This window comes from Pseudochaenichthys georgianus, chromosome 6 (assembly GCF_902827115.2).
Source record: "Pseudochaenichthys georgianus chromosome 6, fPseGeo1.2, whole genome shotgun sequence".
Lineage (NCBI taxonomy): Eukaryota > Metazoa > Chordata > Actinopteri > Perciformes > Channichthyidae > Pseudochaenichthys > Pseudochaenichthys georgianus.
In genome coordinates, this window is record NC_047508.1 from 8,144,846 (window position 1) to 8,165,275 (window position 20,430).

The 20,430-nt window shown below is 40.4% G+C and overlaps 1 protein-coding gene across 1 annotated transcript in view; it reads left to right on the forward strand.

The window, feature by feature from the left end:
* Positions 1 to 20,430, forward strand: part of syt9b (synaptotagmin IXb) — an 87,927-nt gene that overhangs the window by 26,449 nt on the left and 41,048 nt on the right. Inside the window, exons 2-4 of the mRNA XM_034084376.2 lie at positions 1,944 to 2,119; positions 5,486 to 5,703; positions 5,921 to 6,461. Of these exons, the coding sequence (XP_033940267.1) occupies positions 1,944 to 2,119; positions 5,486 to 5,703; positions 5,921 to 6,461 (935 nt within the window). The remainder of the gene's footprint in view (positions 1 to 1,943; positions 2,120 to 5,485; positions 5,704 to 5,920; positions 6,462 to 20,430) is intronic.

Sequence of the window (20,430 nt, forward strand, 5' to 3'; positions counted from 1 at the left end):
GGGGGGTGTTCGATGCTTTGGATAATTAACTTTTGGAAGAAAATCATTTAAATTAATCATAAGTTTAGTGAGTACATCATCAATATCACGTTATATTAATGTTAATTATTAATGATTGATGAAAGGTTATTTAACATTTTTTTCTTAATATTCTAACATTTTTTGGGGCCCCTGTCAGTCACGGGCCCTTAGAATCATCCTAACTTTTCACCCCCTTACGGCGCCCCTGGCTGTGAAGTTGTTTGTGGCCTGCCAGTAAACCCAAAGCAGAAGAAGAAGTGACGTCAGCGGCTCCCTCAGGGACTTATTCCGGCGTGCACGCGATTTACTAGATAGTTTCAGGGAAAAAAAGTTCCAGGGAACTATTCCTGGGAAAAGTACTTGGTGTGAAAGCGCCTATTGGTGCTATAGGAGGAGATTCAGGTGATAAGTTGGGCGGGTGTTAACTTGGTTGCTTACTGGTTGCACAAGCCAAAAAAACATTGTGACATCATGAAGTGGCCAACATCTGTTCAGACAGGTTTTTATATAAATGGATCAGGATAAAAAGAAAGATAATTTTTTCTTGAACCTTTAAGAATCTCTCAACACAGAGGGGAAAGATATTTATGTATAATAGACATGAAAAAGTGGATTTTGCGTGTGTGATTTTTAAATCTTTGGTCAATACACTATTGGGCACTTGGCCTACATAAACAGACTATCAACAACACAATCTACTGATGTTCGCTAAACGTCTTATAGTCGAAACTGAAACACTTCATGTCAAGCTGCATCAAATATTGTCAATTAGTGCTTCTAGTTCTACTTAGGCCATGTGTCGTGTGCGGTGTGCCTCAGGCTAAGCTAGCAGGAGTTATGTATGTTATGTTTCCTGTTTTGTTGCTCTTCGTTAGCATTGTTTTAGCTCACAGCAACAGTATGTAGTAAATGCACAGATACTTTCTGTGGTGACTATGATTTAGATTGCACTTTATGTTATACGTCTAGTGTACTATGGATTTCATGTGTACACATACTGTAGCATATCCCTCCTAGGTGGTACACTTGACTGATGATTTCCAATTTATTGAAAACTCAAAATGAATGCATGTCTAAATAAAACAGGAAGTTTAAATTGCAATGAAAGTAACAAAAACAAAGCAATCTCCTTTTCAGGTTCAAAGAACACAAATTGGGTCATTTACATATATATTCACTTAACGTGTGTGTTTGCTTTGTTGTATACTGCTGCTAAACCTGTAATAACCCGTATTTCATTCATTTCACATTAGCATATTAGCACGACATAGTTGATTCTAGTTTTTAGTGTAACCTAGTAAGCTAATGTTGATGTTTGTTGTGTTAAAATTAATTAGCTCCTGTGCTGTGCATTACTGTTGGTCAGTAGGGGCAAACAAGCGTATTGCTTCTCTAAACATAACAACTTATGTGGTGTATAATACAAGTCTGGTAGTTGGTCAAGTTCAAGACTTCCCTATCCTGAGTCTCACCCGCCACCTACGCCTTTTAGCATGTAAAACCACTTAACCATGTGCAATACAGTAAAATACATAGCAGCAATCTATCTTGTTTGTAAAATAAAGCAACGTTTTAGAGTTAGGGCAAGGTGCAGGAAGAGGCATGGGAATGTAGACAAGGTGAGACAGTGTAAGACTATTATGTAAGGTCCCTACTTATACAGAATTTATTTAGGTTTTAAAAGTTGGGTTTTGATGTTATGCAGTTTATATAATGTGTACCGGGCAACATGCAGGAAATGAATCAAATCTAATTTGCTTGTATTTGTGCCTACAGTGAAGATTAAATAGTTTCTCCTTCTCATCTAGCATTCTGAATAAACACAGGCTGCCTTTTGGGAGATGGGTTTGTCTGGGCCAGCATTCATCACTGGCAAAGCTGTGTTCACTGTTCACTGAGCCCCCCCTCTCTCTTTTATCTAGATGTATCGGTGAGCCTGTTGTCCCTGCTGGTGACCACCTGTGGTCTGGCTCTCTTCAGCGTCTCCCTCTTTGTCTCATGGAAGATATGCTGGGTACCACTGAGCGGCCGCTTCCTCCCAGATGTCCTCAAGGGGGCCCACTTCCTGGGGGGAGACCAACAGCCTGTCCTCACAGAGGTAAGGAGGAGAGGCTCACATTCAAAAGTGAAAATATTGGTAAAGTGAGATACATTAAGTTTCCTTTATGACTCAAACTGCTGAAAGATATAATCCTTGAAATCTCTAGTTGGCACAGTCATACAATACAAACAAATTAAACACCAGCTTGCTGTTGATCGCGCCTTTATCTAACAAAAGTAAATAAAACACAGAATCAGATATTTGGCTGAGTAGCCAATCAAGAGCCTACAAGGGGGGCTGTCCAAGTAACTGTGTCCGCAAACTTTCATTGTAGCCTATTTGATGGACGCACAGACTTTGAGACACATTTTAACTCAATAAGCACAATGAAAAAGTGTTTATCAGGTTCAATATTTGTACTATATATATAAACATGCACCAACTTTTCCCTGTTGACATGAAGCATAATTACCTTAAATAGGACATACCTACATTAAGCCATTACCACAATGTCAATTCACTTTATTACCAAGTGATAGGGCTGGGCTTAGGGTTAAGTAAGAATGTATGATTTATTGTGTCCTATCTACACCTACATATCAAATCAAAAACATCATACACTTTCAAATAATTTCAACCATATTTACTGTACATTTTATGGTTAAGTAGTATGTATCAACAAAGGCATTTAACAATGTAAGACAAATATATATTGTTACCAAAAATAAAATGTGTCCTAGTGCAATAAAGTTAACGCCTACAATTAAACAAAAAGCAAACAAGACAAAGACGTTGAGAATCTCTGAATAAAAAAATAAAAAGTGTATCCTTTTGAGTAAAAAACAGCAACCTTAATTTTTTAAGTGTTACAAACTCAGACACTTAGGATGTACAGTAGCGCCCAATTGCACGACCCGGGAGACAGAGGTAAAGTATTTGTAAGATACTTTATTTTCCAAATACAGCATTGAACAACAAAAAAAGGAACTATCAAATCTCTAGCCGAGATGACAAAAATAGAGAACAAAAAATGAAAGCGCTCACTTAGTGAGCGGGACTCGAGAGGGAACTCGAGAGGGAACTCGAGAGGGGACTCGAGAGGGAACTCGAGAGGAGACTTGAGGGGAGACTCGAGAGGAGACTTGAGAGGGGACTCGAGAGGGAACAGGAGAGATGACTCGAGAAGGGACTCGGGAGGGGACTCGAGAGGGGACTCGAGAGGGGACTCGAGAGGGAACTAGAGGGGTGACTTGAGAGGAGACTTGAGAGGGAACTGGAGAGGTGACTTGAAACGGTCGGTACGCCGACAGGACACGGGGAGCTGGCGTCGGCTGGAGAGCCAACAGGAGACGAGGTGCTGGAGTCGGCCGGTACGTCGACAGGAGACGAGGTGCTGGAGTCGGCCGGTACGCCGACAGGACTCGGGGAGCAGGCGTAGGAGACGAGGTGCTGGAGTCGGCCGGTACGCCGACAGGACTCGGGGAGCAGGCGTCAGCTGGAGAGTCAACAGGTGACGAGAAGCCGGAGTCGGGACCATGGCTGCTGGGCTGGGTACTTGAGCCGGAACCATGGCTGAAACTGGGGCCGGAACCATGGCTGTATGGGCCGGTTCTGGAGCAGGGACCATGGCTGCATGGGCCGGTTCTGGAGCCGGAACTGAAACCTGGATCATGGCTGTGTGGGCTAGTTTTGAAGCCGGAAACATGGCTGTAAGGTCCGGTTCTGGAGCAGGGACGATGGCTGTGGGAACCGGGACTGAAGCCTGGATCATGGCTGTATGGGCCGGTTCTTGAGCCGGAAACATGGCTGTGTGGGCCGGTTCTGGAGCAGGGACCATGGCTGCTGGGGCCGGCACTGGAGCCGGAACCATGGCTGTGTGGGATGGTACTGGAGCACGGTACCATGGCTGTGTGGGCCGGCACTGGAGCACGGAACCATGGCTGTGTGGACCGGTACTGAAGCAGGGACCATGGCTGCTGGGGCCGGCACTGGAGCCGGAACCATGGCTGTTGGGCACGGAGCAGAAGCCTGGACCCTGGCTGTGTAAGCACGGAAGCACGGAAGCAAAGCTGCGTGGGCCGGTACTGGTGCACGGATCCATGACCTTGTGGGCCGGTTCTGGAGCCGGAACAATGACTGATGGGGCCATGACTGGAATCCTGGCCTTGTGTCTCCTAGAGACCTTTTGGAGGCTCCGTGGACCTCCTAAGGCAAGGCGGGATCCCAAGAAGGGGTTTGAGGCTGGCACTCAGGGCTACTTGTAAAATTCTTGAGCCTCTCGGGCAACAAGCTCCAGAGCCAGGGCTTGCGAGCAACCTCCTGACGTGCCTCCTTCAACGCAGCCTCTCTACCCCGCCAAGATGAGGCGCCGTCCCTCGTATAAAAAAGGGACTCCAGAGAGTACTCAAGACGTTCCGCCTGTAGCATTAAAAGGTCTGCTGGGTCCATAATGGTCAGTTTGTTCTGTTACGAACTCAGACACTTAGGATGTAGGACCCAATTGCACGACCCGGGAGACGGAGGTAAAGTATTTGTAAGATACTTTATTTTCCAAATACAGCATTGAACAACAAAAAAGGTAACTATCACATCTCTAGCCGAGATGACAAAAATAGAGAACAACAAATGAAAGCGCTCACGTAGTGAGGAATCAAACTTTTCAAGAGGAGCATAGACCTGACCATAGCAAGAGACAATACACATAGACCTGAACATGACAAGAGACACAGACGAACTGACACTGAACACGGGGAGACAGGGGAATTTAAACACAGGGTAACTAGACACAGGTGGGAATAATCAGGGCGGGACTGACGCTGATGAGCACAGGAGACACAGAAGGAGTGACAGGTGAAAACAATCAGGAATTTAGACACACCAGGGAAACTAACGACAGACAGGAAAACACAGGGAAAAAAGACCAGGCAAAATACAGGGAGGAAAACATGACAAGGAGAACAGAAAAACACCCACTACCAGACACACAAACTTAAAACCGTGACATTAAGTTAGTGCCATTCCCATGCACATGTACAGGTGCTAGGTCATGAGGTTCAAGTGAGTGAACCCTTTGCTGCATTCATGAGATATGTTGCACTCGTATTCTATAACCGTGACCCTTTGAAAATAATCACTTTGTGAAGACTAGGGTTAAGACTATTTTACTCAATTGATCAAATATGTGTCACACATCTGGATAGAACTGTCACTTGATCCAGGTCTAGACTGCAATTCATAGTGATATTTTATTGTCTTTGTGATAAATGGGAATTAAGGTTCACTTGCCATTTTGAGTGTAAAGGTTTAATTGAAAGAAACGTTTAGTTTGTACAACTCCTCGAGGCACCTATCCTACTTTCTCTGTCCCTTATTGAAATTCCTTTAATGGGATTCACACTGTAAACACATTTGTCTGCTGTACAGGTGGACGGGGACGAAAGGGAGTACAGCGAAGATGGCTGTATGAAGGAGTCTTTGGGGCCCCCCTCCAGTGTGGTTGTCCCGGAGTCTGGTCTGAAAATAAGCCACACGTCGCCTGACATACCATTGGAGACTCAGGCCAAGCTGGAGAAAAACCAGGTCCACACTCTGGCCAGGGAGCGGGTGCAGAGACAGATTACTGAGCCTACTTCATCTGTACGGTCAGTACCAATCAATCCCCAAAGCTGCTGCCCAACTTTTTTAGTTGACAGATTGAACACAGATACAAACAGTTACACAGTCACATAAACCTATACCTCTGGGTTCAGAGATACCGTCAATTCAGCTGTTGCCTTAAAGCATCAAAGACTCAATACTGATTAGTCAATTGAAATGGTTTGAATGTTCTTATATGTCAAATGGTACACTTTGTTACAGGCACAACTCCATCCGTCGTCAGATGAATTTGTCCAATCCGGACTTTAACCCTGCTCAGTTCCAGCGCCAAGAGTCACTGTCTGGTTTGGGCCGAATCAAACCAGAACTCTACAAGCAGCGGTCGGTGGACGCAGAAGATGGTCGTCCCACTGACAGCTGCGGGCGTCTTCTGTTCGTCCTGAAGTTTGACTTTGACCTGGAGCAGCTGATTGTGAAGATCCACAAGGCCCATGATCTTCCTGCTAAAGACTTCTCAGGGACATCTGACCCTTATGTCAAGATCTACCTGCTGCCTGACCGCAAAACCAAGCACCAGACTAAGGTGCACCGCAAGACACTCAACCCAGTGTTCGATGAGGTGTTTCTCTTTCCGGTGGCGTACGCCGAGCTGTCGAGTCGTAAGTTGCACTTCAGCGTCTACGACTTTGACAGGTTCTCTCGCCATGACTTGATTGGCCAAGTGGTGGTGGACAACTTCCTGGATCTTGCTGACTTTCCAAGGGAGACAAAACTGTGCCGGGACATACAATATGTAACCTCGGTGAGTTACCAATTCCTATCCTTTTGCTTAAATTCTATCACTACTATTTTCTTCTTCTCGCTATTTACACAACTGCTCCACTGTTTCATTTCCATGGTAAAGCTTCACATTTGAACTTGTTTATAACAAACAACTGACAACAACTTTGCAGCATGTTTGACGTTGGATACATTTGTAGGTCTAATAGACTGAAGCAACCCCTTGTAAAAACCCTCTTAAAACAAAAAGGGGAAGGAGATATATTAATTGACTTGTATCTAATTTCCTCTCCAAATAGAACTCATCTGTGTCTTCAAGAGGCAGATACATAGAAATATACTTAGACACATTGAATGTTTAATGAAAGCAGTAGGAAACACATGGGGGTAGTGACCCAGATCTACACTGACATAAGACCGGGGTTGGTTTGACAGAGATAAGTGACACTGTCTCTATTACATTATTCACCGGGATACATCTACAGGGTTGGTACACTGAGTAACTCAGTAAGAAAGTTAGATCCTCCTGACAGGGAATTCCTCATGGTTAGCCGGTCTTATAGATTGAGGACTACAGTGTGTTGGAAATTGAGACGATTCTTCTCTGGTAAATGACCAAACAGTGGACAGTTTGATCACATATAACCAGTTTATCAAATTACAATACATCAAAGAGCAAAAGTCCCGGTTAACAATTTTTAATTCATAGGTTAGATTTACCCCAAAAGATATAACTGGTAACATTTTCCGATATGGTAGCACTAGACTGGGAAAATGTCCTCACTAAGATATAAACAGACTAATCTGTATAATTTGACAAGACAATTCACGCATAACTTTTTTGTAAACAGTACATTTTATAAAGCTTGCACAGACTGAAAAAGACTGGAATTAAAAGGAAATTCAATTGAAAAAAATGGTGAGGCGGTTAAGGTACATTAAGAGAACAAATTAACAGGAACTCACATGTATAATTTATTCTAGGTAACAAATGAAACACTAAAATATATCATCATTTTAATTAGTCTTAGAATACTTGAAAAATATGAATGTTCTCAAATTAACATACAGAGCATTAGCGTAGCAGCAAGCAACTCAGCTATGTATGGATATTGTGAAACATTTTCTATCTGAGCCAAGAACCCAATTGATGGCATGTTAACACGTAACACCCACCCTCTCCCGTGCCTCACCGGCACTCGAGACACAAAAGTAGCGGATATGATCGTGGGACATTTTATCAGCGGTGCTCATAAAATGAATAAAGCTGAAACACTGGACAGATCTTAAAATCAGGGTAACGATAGATCCGTATGAAGATAAACAACCTCTCCATATTTGCCTCCTAATATTTATGGAAGTCACCGCGATTTCTCAGCCTCTGAGGAAAGCTGTGATCCGAAGAGGGTTACTTCCTCTCTTTCTATCCATCACTAATGTCCCTCTGTTATTACAGTGCTATTCTAATCCAAGCACCTTTCAAATTGCAGCTACTGACATGTTTTAAAGAGGATCTATATTTCTGTCTGCAGTCCTAAAGCAAATTTCTAATTTTAACAAAGTCTTCAATGTTCTTACCTAATTTGATATACAGTCATATGATCAATACTTTTGTTTTATATTTTTGTAAATATGGTCATATGACTGTATTTAAAAACACTATATTTAAGCTCTTAAAGAAACACATTGGGTTGGGTAGCACTCTATAGCTTAGGGCAGGGATGGGCAACTTTGATGGTGGTGGGGGCCACATCATTGATGTACTGGCCACCATGGGGCCGCAGATTCACTTGGAACACACACACACACAAATTCCATGTGTTTATAGTATTAACAAATATACTAAGTCTGACATCTTCATTGACATTTTACAATCAAAGGGAACATCCCCAAAAAATGGGAACATCCTCTAATAAGCTCACTAAACAAATATCAGTTCACAGACATTTTATTTCATTTTTACAAGTGGCATGTTTGTATTGAACAGGTTATTAAACAGTGGAATAAAGCTATTTTAAACTATTAGAAAGCACGGAAAATGTGTGTGTATTGAGATTAACCATTAGATGACATAAACATGAAGTCATGAACACTAACCCAGACATTAGTTGTCTAACTTGAACCTAAAACACTTGTAGCCAGTCTCTGCATTCCCCTTATTCCACAATAAGGGGAATGTCAACACAGACACCTGTCAGCCCGCACTTTGCTGTTCCTCAGCACCACTCCCCCTCCCTCCCGCTGAAATTATGAATGAAAAGCGTAGTAATCTATGAAGGTACTGTAGATATGGTGCAAAATGCGAGAGCGTGAAAACCTGATGTGAGCACTTGCAGAAAAAAAATCTGAGCTTGTGTGCATACATTTACGTATATTTTTTATGTATAAAATATCCACGTAACTGTGAACCAAATGTACACTTGTATAAAATATCCACGTAACTGTGAACCAAATTTGAAGTCACAGAAGAAAAAAAAAAGTTGTGTAGCTTGTAGAAAAAAAATTAACTTGGAGATGAAATGTTCACTTGCAGAAAAATACATATTTTTTTAAATATATTTTCCATTACAACTGCAACTTTATTTATTACAACCTCTCAAATCAGTCATTACAACTTGACGAATTTGCTCTGTGGCAGTATAAATCGACGAATCTGCGGTCTTGACTTTTGCTACACTTCTTGCGATAAATGTGTCGCAAAAGTAATTTTCACCTGTAGATGTGGGGGAGGGAGGGGGGTTGGAGCGAAGGGGCGGAGCTATCAGAACAACGAGGCTTGGGTCAGTCACAGTCACAGTCAGGTCGAACCGGATGACAGCGGGGCTAACTGTTCGCTAACTGTTCGTGTCGCTACTAGTCCGCTGACATGGCGCGTCAATCAACGGTAAGTTTTGCCCATTACTTGCCCAGTATTACTTTGAATATTACTATTGTGATTGAGGATTAAATCCGCTTTGAAGACCACCGTTTTATATCGTGCAGTTTAGCGGCGAAATAACGTCAGTCAGCCAGCTAACGCTAGCTTTGTTGAGTTTATGCTAGCTAAACAATTAGTGGTTGTAGTCTATACAGCAGTAATTCATATATTATAGCCTACTGCTTTGGCACTAACGGTTGATAACCGTTTATGAAAATAAAACCAATTGAACTGTACTGAAATAATGACAAGTTTTATAATTGTCTTGGGCTCCTGCTGTGTTTTTAAAGCCTTTGTAAATTATCCATGCTATTTTCTATTTAGCTAACGTCGAAGTAGTGTATGTGAAATCAACCTCACAATAAGATGTGTGTATATTACAATTATTAATTTCATATTTCAAGATGATTACTTAGATATTACAATATGGTTGGTTGAGCTGGAGTTCATTATTGAGCTTACAAGTTAACGTCACAGTCATCTGAATAACAAACCCAAACCTTGTTTTTATTAATTGTATTACAAATTGATATCAAATAAACAGTAAGCATTGGTAACACAATTTCCAAAGTTACAGTAAAATAAAAAGGACCCTGACTCGGACAATACACAATCCAACATGTTCAACAGAAGAGAATCAGTTATATTGTTTGTACACATGGTACTTTACATATATATATATATATCTGTTTGTTTAAAGTGTCCAGGTGATGCAGACAGGCTGGACCAGAGAGTGAGAGACAGAACTGGACTCCTCACAGCAGTGAACTTCAGCACAGGTACTAAGACTCTTTTTTCATACTGTACAAAGAATCAAGAAAGATATTGGTTTAAATGAATGAAGTATTGACTTGAATACACTGATATACATTCCATTAAACAATACTAAATACTAGATCACGTACACATCAGTGAAGTTGAGGGGTTTTTCCATGCACAAAGTTACATTTAGATGTTAACAAGCAATATGACTTTGTCAGCTTTCTAATTTAATGTATTGAAGGCAAAGATATTTAACACATAGTGAGAACTGCTACTATTTATCTCTTAATATTGTCTGTAAAAAACGTGGTAAAAGTTATTCTTTCAGTGAGACAACAGAGCAAGCTTCTACAGTTGCACTACGTTTTGATAACAGTTAAATATTATTTTGATAATAACATATATTTCAATGTTGATGAATTTCATACTGTTCATTCATAATCTGATTACAATTCAAAAATAATTATATCTACAGCCCCTAAACACACAAACACAACTCTTTCATAAATAACACACTTGTTCTGCAATAATGTTTTATGTTTCCTGTAATTTGTTGGGAAAGGACATGATATGACACGACATCTTCTCCTTCTCTGAGGGTCAAGAAGAACATCCAAGAGGAACATTAAAAGCTGATGTTATGAGATTGTAAGACCAGTACAGGACATTCACTAAGAAACTACTTTTATTGTGAAAACAAAGATCTGCACACTGAATATTTTTGTAGTCTATCAGGACCATCATTTGTTTGTGACGCTGCCTGCACCTCAGAGAAGGGGTGGTTATAGTCAGGCTTATAAAAAACAGTCAGCTGATCGAATGCACCTTTTTCCACATCTACACTCCATCAGCTGATTATTTCTATTTGCCTCGCTTTATGCGCTTCACATCGCAGAGTTTGCAACGTCACAAATAAATGGGGCCAATCTTCAGTCAGATGTGAATGTGTAATCTAACATTTTCAGTAAGAATAATGGACAAAAGGAGTGCAAATACAAATACAATTTATTGAAATGTGAACCAAAAGTTAATCAAATGTTTTAAATAAAAAGCACATATGGACAGAAGGTGTAAACCTATTAAATGTATAAGTAAACACATTTAGTCAAATAACTTGACAGACTAGGCCTGTGCAGTTGGTATCAGCTTTGCCCAGCATGGGCTCCTTCATCAGCCCTGGTCCTCCTCGCAGAGGAAAGACCCTCAGTAATCTCCAAACCAACAGACAGGACGTCCATCACACGGAGGTTTCTCCCTGAAGTCTCTGCTGCTCTCTGGACACCACGCTGTCTCAATCCGTCCACACTGAATATGAGAGGGGGAAAATGAAAATAATAAATGCTTTAGACAATAAGAAATATAAAGTTGACTGTTGAGTTGCTCAGTTTTTTTAGATTGTCAATACTATTAATGTATAACTAATATCTCATGTTATAAGAGGCACCTTCAAATAAAGATTGGTCTTTAAATACATGTTGTCTTTTGAATTGTTTTTCTAAAGTCAAGGATCTAGAACTGGTACTTAGTTTTAATGATACAGTCTGGTTATTATGCTGTTTGGAGGAGGCATCGGTAAGAGCACTAACTAGCTGTACACATGTAACACATGTACCTTAGCTTGACTTAAATGTATTAAACGTATAGTTCAGTGATGGCAAAATATAAATAACTAATGTCATGCAAACATATTAATATTTGCTTGATTCCAGAGTTGAATTTAGCACAATTGCATACAAACGTTAAGGGATTTTAAGATTCTGAAGTCTTCGTTCTAAATAGAAAATAGCATGGATAATTTACAAAGGCTTTAAAAACAGAGCGGGAGCCCAAGGCAATTATAAAACTTGTCATTATTTCAGTACATTTCAATTGGTTTTATTTTCATAAACGGTTATCAACCGTTAGTGCCAAAGCAGTAGGCTATAATATATGAATTACTGCTGTATAAACTACAATCACTACTTGTTTAGCTAGCATAAACTCAACAAAGCTATCGTTAGCTGGCTAACTGACGTTATTTTGCCGCTAAACTGCACGATATAAAATGGTGGTCTTCAAAACGGATTTAATCCTCAATCACAATAATAATATTCAAAGTAATACTGGGCAAGTAATGGGCAATATTTACCGTTGATTGATGCGCCATGTCAGCGGACTGGTAGCCCCGTAGTCTCCAGTCAACCGAGCCTCGTCCTTCTGATAGCTCCGCCCCTTCGCTCCAACCCCCCTCCCTCCCCCACATCTACAGGTGAAAATTACTTTTGCAACACATTTATCGCAAGAAGTGTAGCAAAAGTCAAGACCGCAGATTCGTCGATTTATACTGCCACAGAGCAGATTCGTCAAGTTGTAATGACTGATTTGAGAGGTTGTAATAAACAAAGTTGCAGTTGTAATGGAAAATATATTTTAAAATATGTATTTTTCTGCAGCTGAACATTTCATCTCCAAGTTCATTTTTTTTCTACAAGCTACAAAACTTTTTTTTTTCTTCTGTGACTTCAAATTTGGTTCACAGTTACGTGGATATTTTTTATAAGTGTGTAAATTTGGTTCACAGTTACGTGGATATTTTATACAAGTGTACATTTGGTTCACAGTTACGTGGATATTTTATACAAGTGTAAATGTATGCACACAAGCTCAGATTTTTTTTCTGTGTGCTAACATCAGGTTTTCACGCTCTCGCATTTTGCACCATATCTACCTTCATAGTAATCATAGATAACACGGCAGGGTCCGTGACAGTTTGTTTTCATCTGATTTCAAATAAACAAAGTCTTGCTTTTAAGAATATTAAACTTGTTTTGCCAAATTCAGATGATAAAAACAACTTTTAAGCTTGTAAAGGCATAATTACAAGAGGCAACTTAACGTCACAGCAGGCATAACAACAGCCGGTGTTTCTTGTGAGGGTTTCCCCGGGAAACAAACACAATACACACAAATGCGTCACAGATTATTTCGCGGTATTTGAAATCATCTATGCAGCTCGCGACGTAACTAGGAGTCTAGTGGACGGTATCAGTACTACAAGTAAAACAAATAAAACCATTTTTTTTTTTTTTTTTTATTAATTACGTTGTTTATAAATTAATCTGAGGGCCGCAAAAAGAGAAGGTGGGGGCCGCGGGCCGCCATTTGCCCATCCCTGGCTTAGGGCCAATAGGAGACCTCGATGCGTTCTTTCCCCTCCTCCTCATTAGCATTCTGTGCAACTAGTGTGACTAGTGCACATTTGGGACCCACTAGTACTACTAGTGAACATTTTATGCCTCACTAGTTCACTAGTTGAATTTCAATTGATCTCACTAGTTAACTAGTAAATGGCAAAGGGTTCACTAGTTAACATGTATACATTTTGAGCCCCACTAGTTAACTAGTAAGGTCCAAAGAGGCGTCAACTAGTTAACTAGTGAACCTTTTGCCTTTACTAGTTAACTAGTGAGTGATTCTGGGTGCTATGTTAACTAGTGCAGAAAAAGGTATGCCACTAGTTAACTAGTTCTGCTTCTTTTTTGTAACTAGTTAACATGTCAGAGCTTTTGCAGCACACTAGTTAACTTGTAAGACTTTTAGCATCACTAGTATGGTCAAAGGGTCACTATTTCATAAAAAAGCTTACAAGTTGGGACTTTGGTGCTAGAAGTGCTGCTCCTGGCGTCACTAGTAAGGCTTATGTGGTAACTACTGTAGTTGGATAAAAGTGCCACTAGTTGCTGAAAAAGAGTGACTAGTATAATGTTTTATTTAACTAGTAAAGCAGAGTGCCAAACTAGTTTGACCATATATCTAACAAGTGAAATCAAAGAGCCAACTAGTGTAGGCAGCTGCAGCCTGATATCAAGGATATAGAATACATACTAAAATGGCTTGCCATAGTCGGCGCTGTCATTGCAATGTTGTGATGCTACAGCATCACAACATTGCATATAGTAATATAAGACTGCATCGCAGGTTTAATTATGCATTTACATAACTAGAAAAAAGCTATATTAAGTTTCTAATTTATATTTTCAAGGCAGATACTAGCTACTGCTAGATTGCTGTGCTAATTTTACATGAATTGTCACCAGGCTGCTCCCATTGATAATAACATGTACTTAAAATGAGCTGTTTGTTATATGAGTTTTATATTCACATTATAAAAGTAAAGCTTAAGTATTTTTTTATATTTTGCCTGCTTTTCATCAAATATCACCACCTATTTTATCATTATACCATAGTATTAAATGCTGCTGACTTATTCCGGTGTGAACGCGATCTGCTCTTTAGTTCATCAGAACTAAAGAGTTCTGATTAACTAAGTACTGGGAACTAAGTACGGCAAAGTACTTGGTGTGAAATCGCCTATAGTGTTTCAGGATCCTATCCCTGTATCTGGAGTATGAATACTACTAGCCTGATTTTTGGGAGAGAGTTATATTTGGGAGACATTTTTTTTAAAACACAGAAAACACAGCTCTGCCCCTCATCACGTAATTAAGTTCAAAGCCAGAAAAGGATCATTAGCCGGGTCAGCACTCAACCAGCTCTGCCCTGTGATTGCATCGCCAACTTCATTGATGCTGGCTCATAACACTTGAAAAAGTAACAGACAGACACAACACTCTTTCATCTTGTTGGTGCGCCATATTGTTTTAACACCTTCCAGACTTTAACAGCATCATGGTTAAGTAAGGTCAGTTTAAATTTGTTGAACCTTCTATTGCTTCCAACTTGTGAACTAACAGCTGTTCAAGTCTGAGGAGTTCACTTCATTTATGTTATATAATCCCTTATTAATGATCCAACCATTCAACATGCATACGTGTTTATCTTGGCCAACCTTTGGAACTACTTTCTCTTTCAAAGCAAGAGAATCTGGAGCAACATTTTACTTTTGTAATAAGATTCAATAATAGATTTTAAAATATGTGTGCATTGTACGGTAGGAAACAAACTAGTACTATTGTTTTTTTGTATTTATCCATGTGAAATCTCATTGAGATTAAAAATCTCTCGTTCAACACAGGCACGAGTACAGTTACAGACAACAAATATTATACAGAGAACATATGATGGTCACAATCAGAAACGTCTTCATAATAAGCATCTGAGACAGTTGTCTGCTTTTCATTTTGCTACTGTAAGAAGCTCTTTAAAACTGAGACCAGCAGCCTGATTTTCAGCTCTTGTTGCAGTTCCAAACAAATGGAGCTGCATTACTGAAGACCCTTTTCTCCAGTTCAGTGTGAACTTTAACAGTAATTAAAAACAAGTCCTCTGAGCGAAGCCAATGAGTTCCCGTACTTCTCAGAAATATATAATTCCATAGATAAAGTGGGAATATACTAATAATATCCTTATAAATAAGGATATGCCAATGGTTTAGTCTAGAAGTGGTGAGGGAAGACCATCCAATCCATAACATGCAGTTGAAGGTGAAACTTAAACAGACTGATCGCTTCCAACAAACAACTCAGTCGGTTGTATTAGAGCAGGGGTGTCAAACTCAAATACACAGTGGGCCAAAATTAAAAAATGGGTACTAGTCGAGGGCCGGACTGGTTCAATGTTTATTGCAAAACTTATTGGAATGAACTTATTGCACATATTAAACCTGGAACTAACAAAGCTTAAATTATTGCCTTTAAAAACAATATTAAACATTAAATAATCAGTTGCATTAATTTCTTATGGCTCTATCTGCAGAGTCATTTCTTATGGCTCTATCTGCAGCTTCATTTCTTATGGTTACATTTTTCCAAAGGCCAATAATAGCTTAAAAAAAACAATTTCCCTCAAAGAAAAAACCAAACATGCCCTGTTGTCGCAAGAAAAAAAGTGCAGAAGGAAACATCCATTGAAACAGAGTGTGCTGCTCTGTGACGCTAGTTCAAGCCAGATACTTGGCATCTCATCTTGGGTGCAAGTTCATCAATGTTTGGGGTCAGGCTCTGAGCTGAGGAAATCCTCAGGATTGAGTGAAGGTGTGCATGCAACAGTGGTGGATTTAGGATTGTAGGAGATCTGTGGCTTAGCCCAAGAATTGTTGGGGGGGGTGCAGGTGTAAAGTGCAATTTTTTTACAAGTGGGGGGTGGACCGAACATCCTTTCGTCCGGGGGCAAGATTTTTTTTTCAATATTGAAGTTAAAAGCATCAATCTGGTGCACTTTGAGAGCAACATTAACCCTACCTTAATAATACCTTAAAGGGGACATATCATGCTATATTTGAACAATATATTGTAGGGCCATACCTATATAAAGTATATAAATAGTTTTTCTTTCAAAATACCAAACAGATCCTGCATTTTAGCCAATGCCTCATTTCACTCTATTTGCTCTTTCCAGCCCTGTTTTTTGCAGGGGGCTGATTCTGTGAGCTACACCACGCCCCCCTGCAGGAGAGGGGAGCGTGCTTTGAGATCAGCTGCTGGGCTGCAGCGGGGAGAAGAGGGGGAGAAAAAGAGATCTCCGTCCTCCGTATTGTATTCTTATATCATTATTCATTTGTTTTAAAGCTCAATAAATAACAAAGAAGACCTTGGACCGGCACTTTTCTAATTTTGTCCGGAAGATTTAAACTTTAACGGACATGTTGACCGGCGAAAAAAAACTAACTGAAATTCTGCCGCACGGTCCCCTCGTTCCTTGTAAGAGGCGGAGAGGTGGGTGTTTGTCATCTGCTGGTGGACTACCGGAGAGAATTACAGCGAGGGAGGGATTGCATTGAATTACAGCAGCGGGAGCAAACGCTTGTCTCGGGGAGGGAGAAAAAGAGCCACAGCGGAGAATAAACAGAAGGGCAACCATGTCAACCATGCGCGGGAAGTCTTCTTCGCTGCTTTTGTGGCAGACTACAGCGCCACTTACAGGCCTGGCATATGTACTACAGCGTCTCCAGTGCTTTCGAGCGGCAATGGCCGGCCGTGGCCCAACCCCACATTCCCCTGATAGGTGGAGAATTGACCACTAAGCGGAGCACCACTTCTGTGACGTAGAAAATAATTCAAATCTGGATCAGTCTGTATCAGATCTGTTGCAGCTCCGTTTTTAGAGATTTGGGTATGGAGGAAAAGAGAGAGGGTTGTGTTTTCTGACACTTGGTGAGTTCCCTGGAACACCAGGGACACATATTCATGTATACAAGACGTACAAACGTTTATTTTGCATGATAGGTCCCCTTTAAAGCGGACAAAAGGCACTGGAGAACACTTATTCATTAACACCCTTTAATGAAGCAAACTAATGCCTTAACTCACTCAAATACAGTCGTTTACTTATTTCAGTGAAACGAATGTGCGTAGAGTTTTAAAGGATGCGGATAGTCTCACCTAGTGTTAATTTCGTTGACTAAAACTATGACGAAATATGTTCGTCAACGACTTTTTTTTCCGAAAAAAACGAGACGATGACGAGACGGCACCGACGGCAGTAAACAATAACTGTAACGAAATCATCATGCAATATCGTTGACGAAAAGTGACGAGACGGAAATGTAGTTTACTAAATAAAAACTATGCCAAAATCTCTCTTTGCTATCGTTGACGAAAAATGAGGAGACGAAATATTATCAAAGATAACGTTACATCTCTGATAGTTAGTTTTACTCCCAGCAGTTCCATTTCCAGTGCTGCGGCACTGGCAGGGCAGCAGCTGTGTGTGTCTGTGCTGCGCGCGGCGGTAGATTTGAATTACACCGGGCAGCGGCACATTGTTAACGTGAAAGACTCGGGTCTAACTCATGGTCTAACTAACCTTATTTAACAGAAAATAAAATGGCAACAACAGGGCTTGGGATCAGTGGTCGCACTCGCGTTAACCGAAAACCCCCCCGTCAGCGCGAGTGAGTGATAAATTGTGCACTCGACAGATAATAATGGATTATGACGGAAATGTTACAATCCTGTCCCTCAAAATGACTGACAACGAAAAAGTCTAAAGCCACCACTGCTTGGGATACAATGTGATATTTGGGCCCATTTTCGCTACAATGAGGCGGAGAAAAAAAGAGAATGCATTGTTTTATCAGAAGGGAAGCAATGCGGCCATAACACATCACAAACCTGACCAGATACTCTCTGCAAAGCTGCATTCTTAATCATTCAACCTGTGTTTTTCATCAAATAAGGACAAGATATAATCCTATTTATTTATATATACTAAAATGACAAATTATTGGTTTTGGCTAGACTAGTTTGACTGAAATGTTCTATATAATCTGATGACTAAAAAAGACTCAACAGTTTTCATTGACAAAAAGTAGACTAAAATAATTAGTTTTCTTTGACTAAAATAAGACTAAAATGCTCAGACTTTTAGTCGACTAAATCTTGACTAAAATGTTTACTGTCTTAGTCGACTAAAATAAGACTAAAATGCTCAGACATTTAGTCGACTAAAACTTGACTAAATAAAAACAGGATGAAGGTGACTAAATATGACTAAAACTAAAAAGAAAATTTAACACAGGACTAAGACTAAAACTAAATAAAAAAATAGCTGACGAAATTAACACTAGTCTCATCATCCATTTCTTCACTGCTGGTGATGACATTGTTGTCAGCTGCTGATACTGCTGCTGCTGCTGCTGCAGCTTGTGGCGCCTGCTTCGATGAAAATAACTTTCTAATATCCATAACTTTATAGGCTATTAGCTTAAAACTCGTCAGGCACAGGAAGGATCACTTCTTCTTCAGGGCAGGGAAGGCTACGCAGTACGCAGGCTAATATCCCGCAGCGGCTGCCTCTCTGGTGGACTCCGGTACAGCACATTACTCCTGAGACATTTAAATAAAAAAAAATAATCTTTTTAAAACATTTTTTTTTAAGTGAAACATCCGGGGCTTGAGCCCAGGTAGCCACCCCCTAGCGCCGCCACTGGCGTGCAATATACCGGCGGGCCAGATCTAATAGAAATTAAAAATTATCCTGCGGGCCGAAATTAAATCCAACACGGGCCTGATTTGGCCCCGTGTATTAGAGGGTCTGAACAATCAACCTATTTGGTCGTATAAATGTGGCCTAATTGACGTTGCATTACTTCATGCTATCCCAAAATGTTTCCACTATGAACATTTGCTTCAACTCCTGGCGCACTTCCTGCCGGCTTGGGCCGTATAGAGTGGCAAAGTCACGGCCATCTACTTCCGGTCCATGGGACCTTATTTCGTAAAAATAATGTATTGAAGTAAATGGAGAGAGAAAACGTATCTTTCGATCTTGTTTGAATGGTGCCATGAATTACACATGGCTGGATCAAGTTAGCTACCTAGCTAGTAGCTAGCACGTTAGTTAGCATTACAGCCTTGTCATTTGTATTAGCCTTAATATGAAGTAACATTAAGTAACCCAAAATGTTAAACAGTAAGAGTAGTAGTCATATTTCGTGAACCCTTTGAAGAGTACTGTCATCGGTGTGATCATTCTATAATACACAATTTAAGCCCGGGGGAGAAATGCTAACGCTAGCATCGGCGATCACCGATCGCCGATCTTTTCTACTAGGCAGGCAGCTTTGCATGACATTCTTCTGGACGTGTTTCCTTATGGTGATAGTGAGTGTAGTCAATCGTTTGGTTGACAAGACAGTAGTGATGGCCATCTTGGTGACGTGTGTTGTTCTGCGAGACCAGAGATGTAGTTCATTGAGCGTTTCACACAAACAAATGTGTTACTTCACAGTTTTACGACACTTTTTTTTTTTTTTACTTGCAAAATTATCTTTTAAATTTACAAACATCATATGTGTACTTCGTGGCACAATTAAAACGGGATCGAAAGATAATCTTCTCTCTCCATTGACTTCAATACATAATTTTTTCGAAATAAGGTCCCATGGAGGTCCACCGGAAGGGGATGGACTTCGCCACTCTATAAGTGCCTTTAACCACACGTTGGGTCCTGGGTTCCTACACTAATGGGCCATACCTATATGTGATCCGCTCTATCGAAATCAGTCGGAAGTTGCAACGGCTCATTTCAAAATAAACGTGGATTTGCGTAAACAAATTTTTTTCCAGGGTTCGGGTGTTTTGTTTGATTTTAAATAAACAAAGTCTTAGCTTTCAGAATATGAAACTTTTATTTCCAAAATCACACGATAAATACATTTTTGAAGCTTGTAAAGGGATGATGATAGGCAATCTGCTCTTCCGCAGCGCCGCCCCCCCCTCCCTCCGGCTGACATTATGAATGTAAGCGCAGTGCTTCTCAAAGTGTGGTCCGCGGACCACTGGTGGTCCGTGAGCGCCCCCTAATGGTCCGTGAGTATATTGGTAACATTTCACATTTGAAATAAATAAATACATTTAAGTTTTCCGCACTC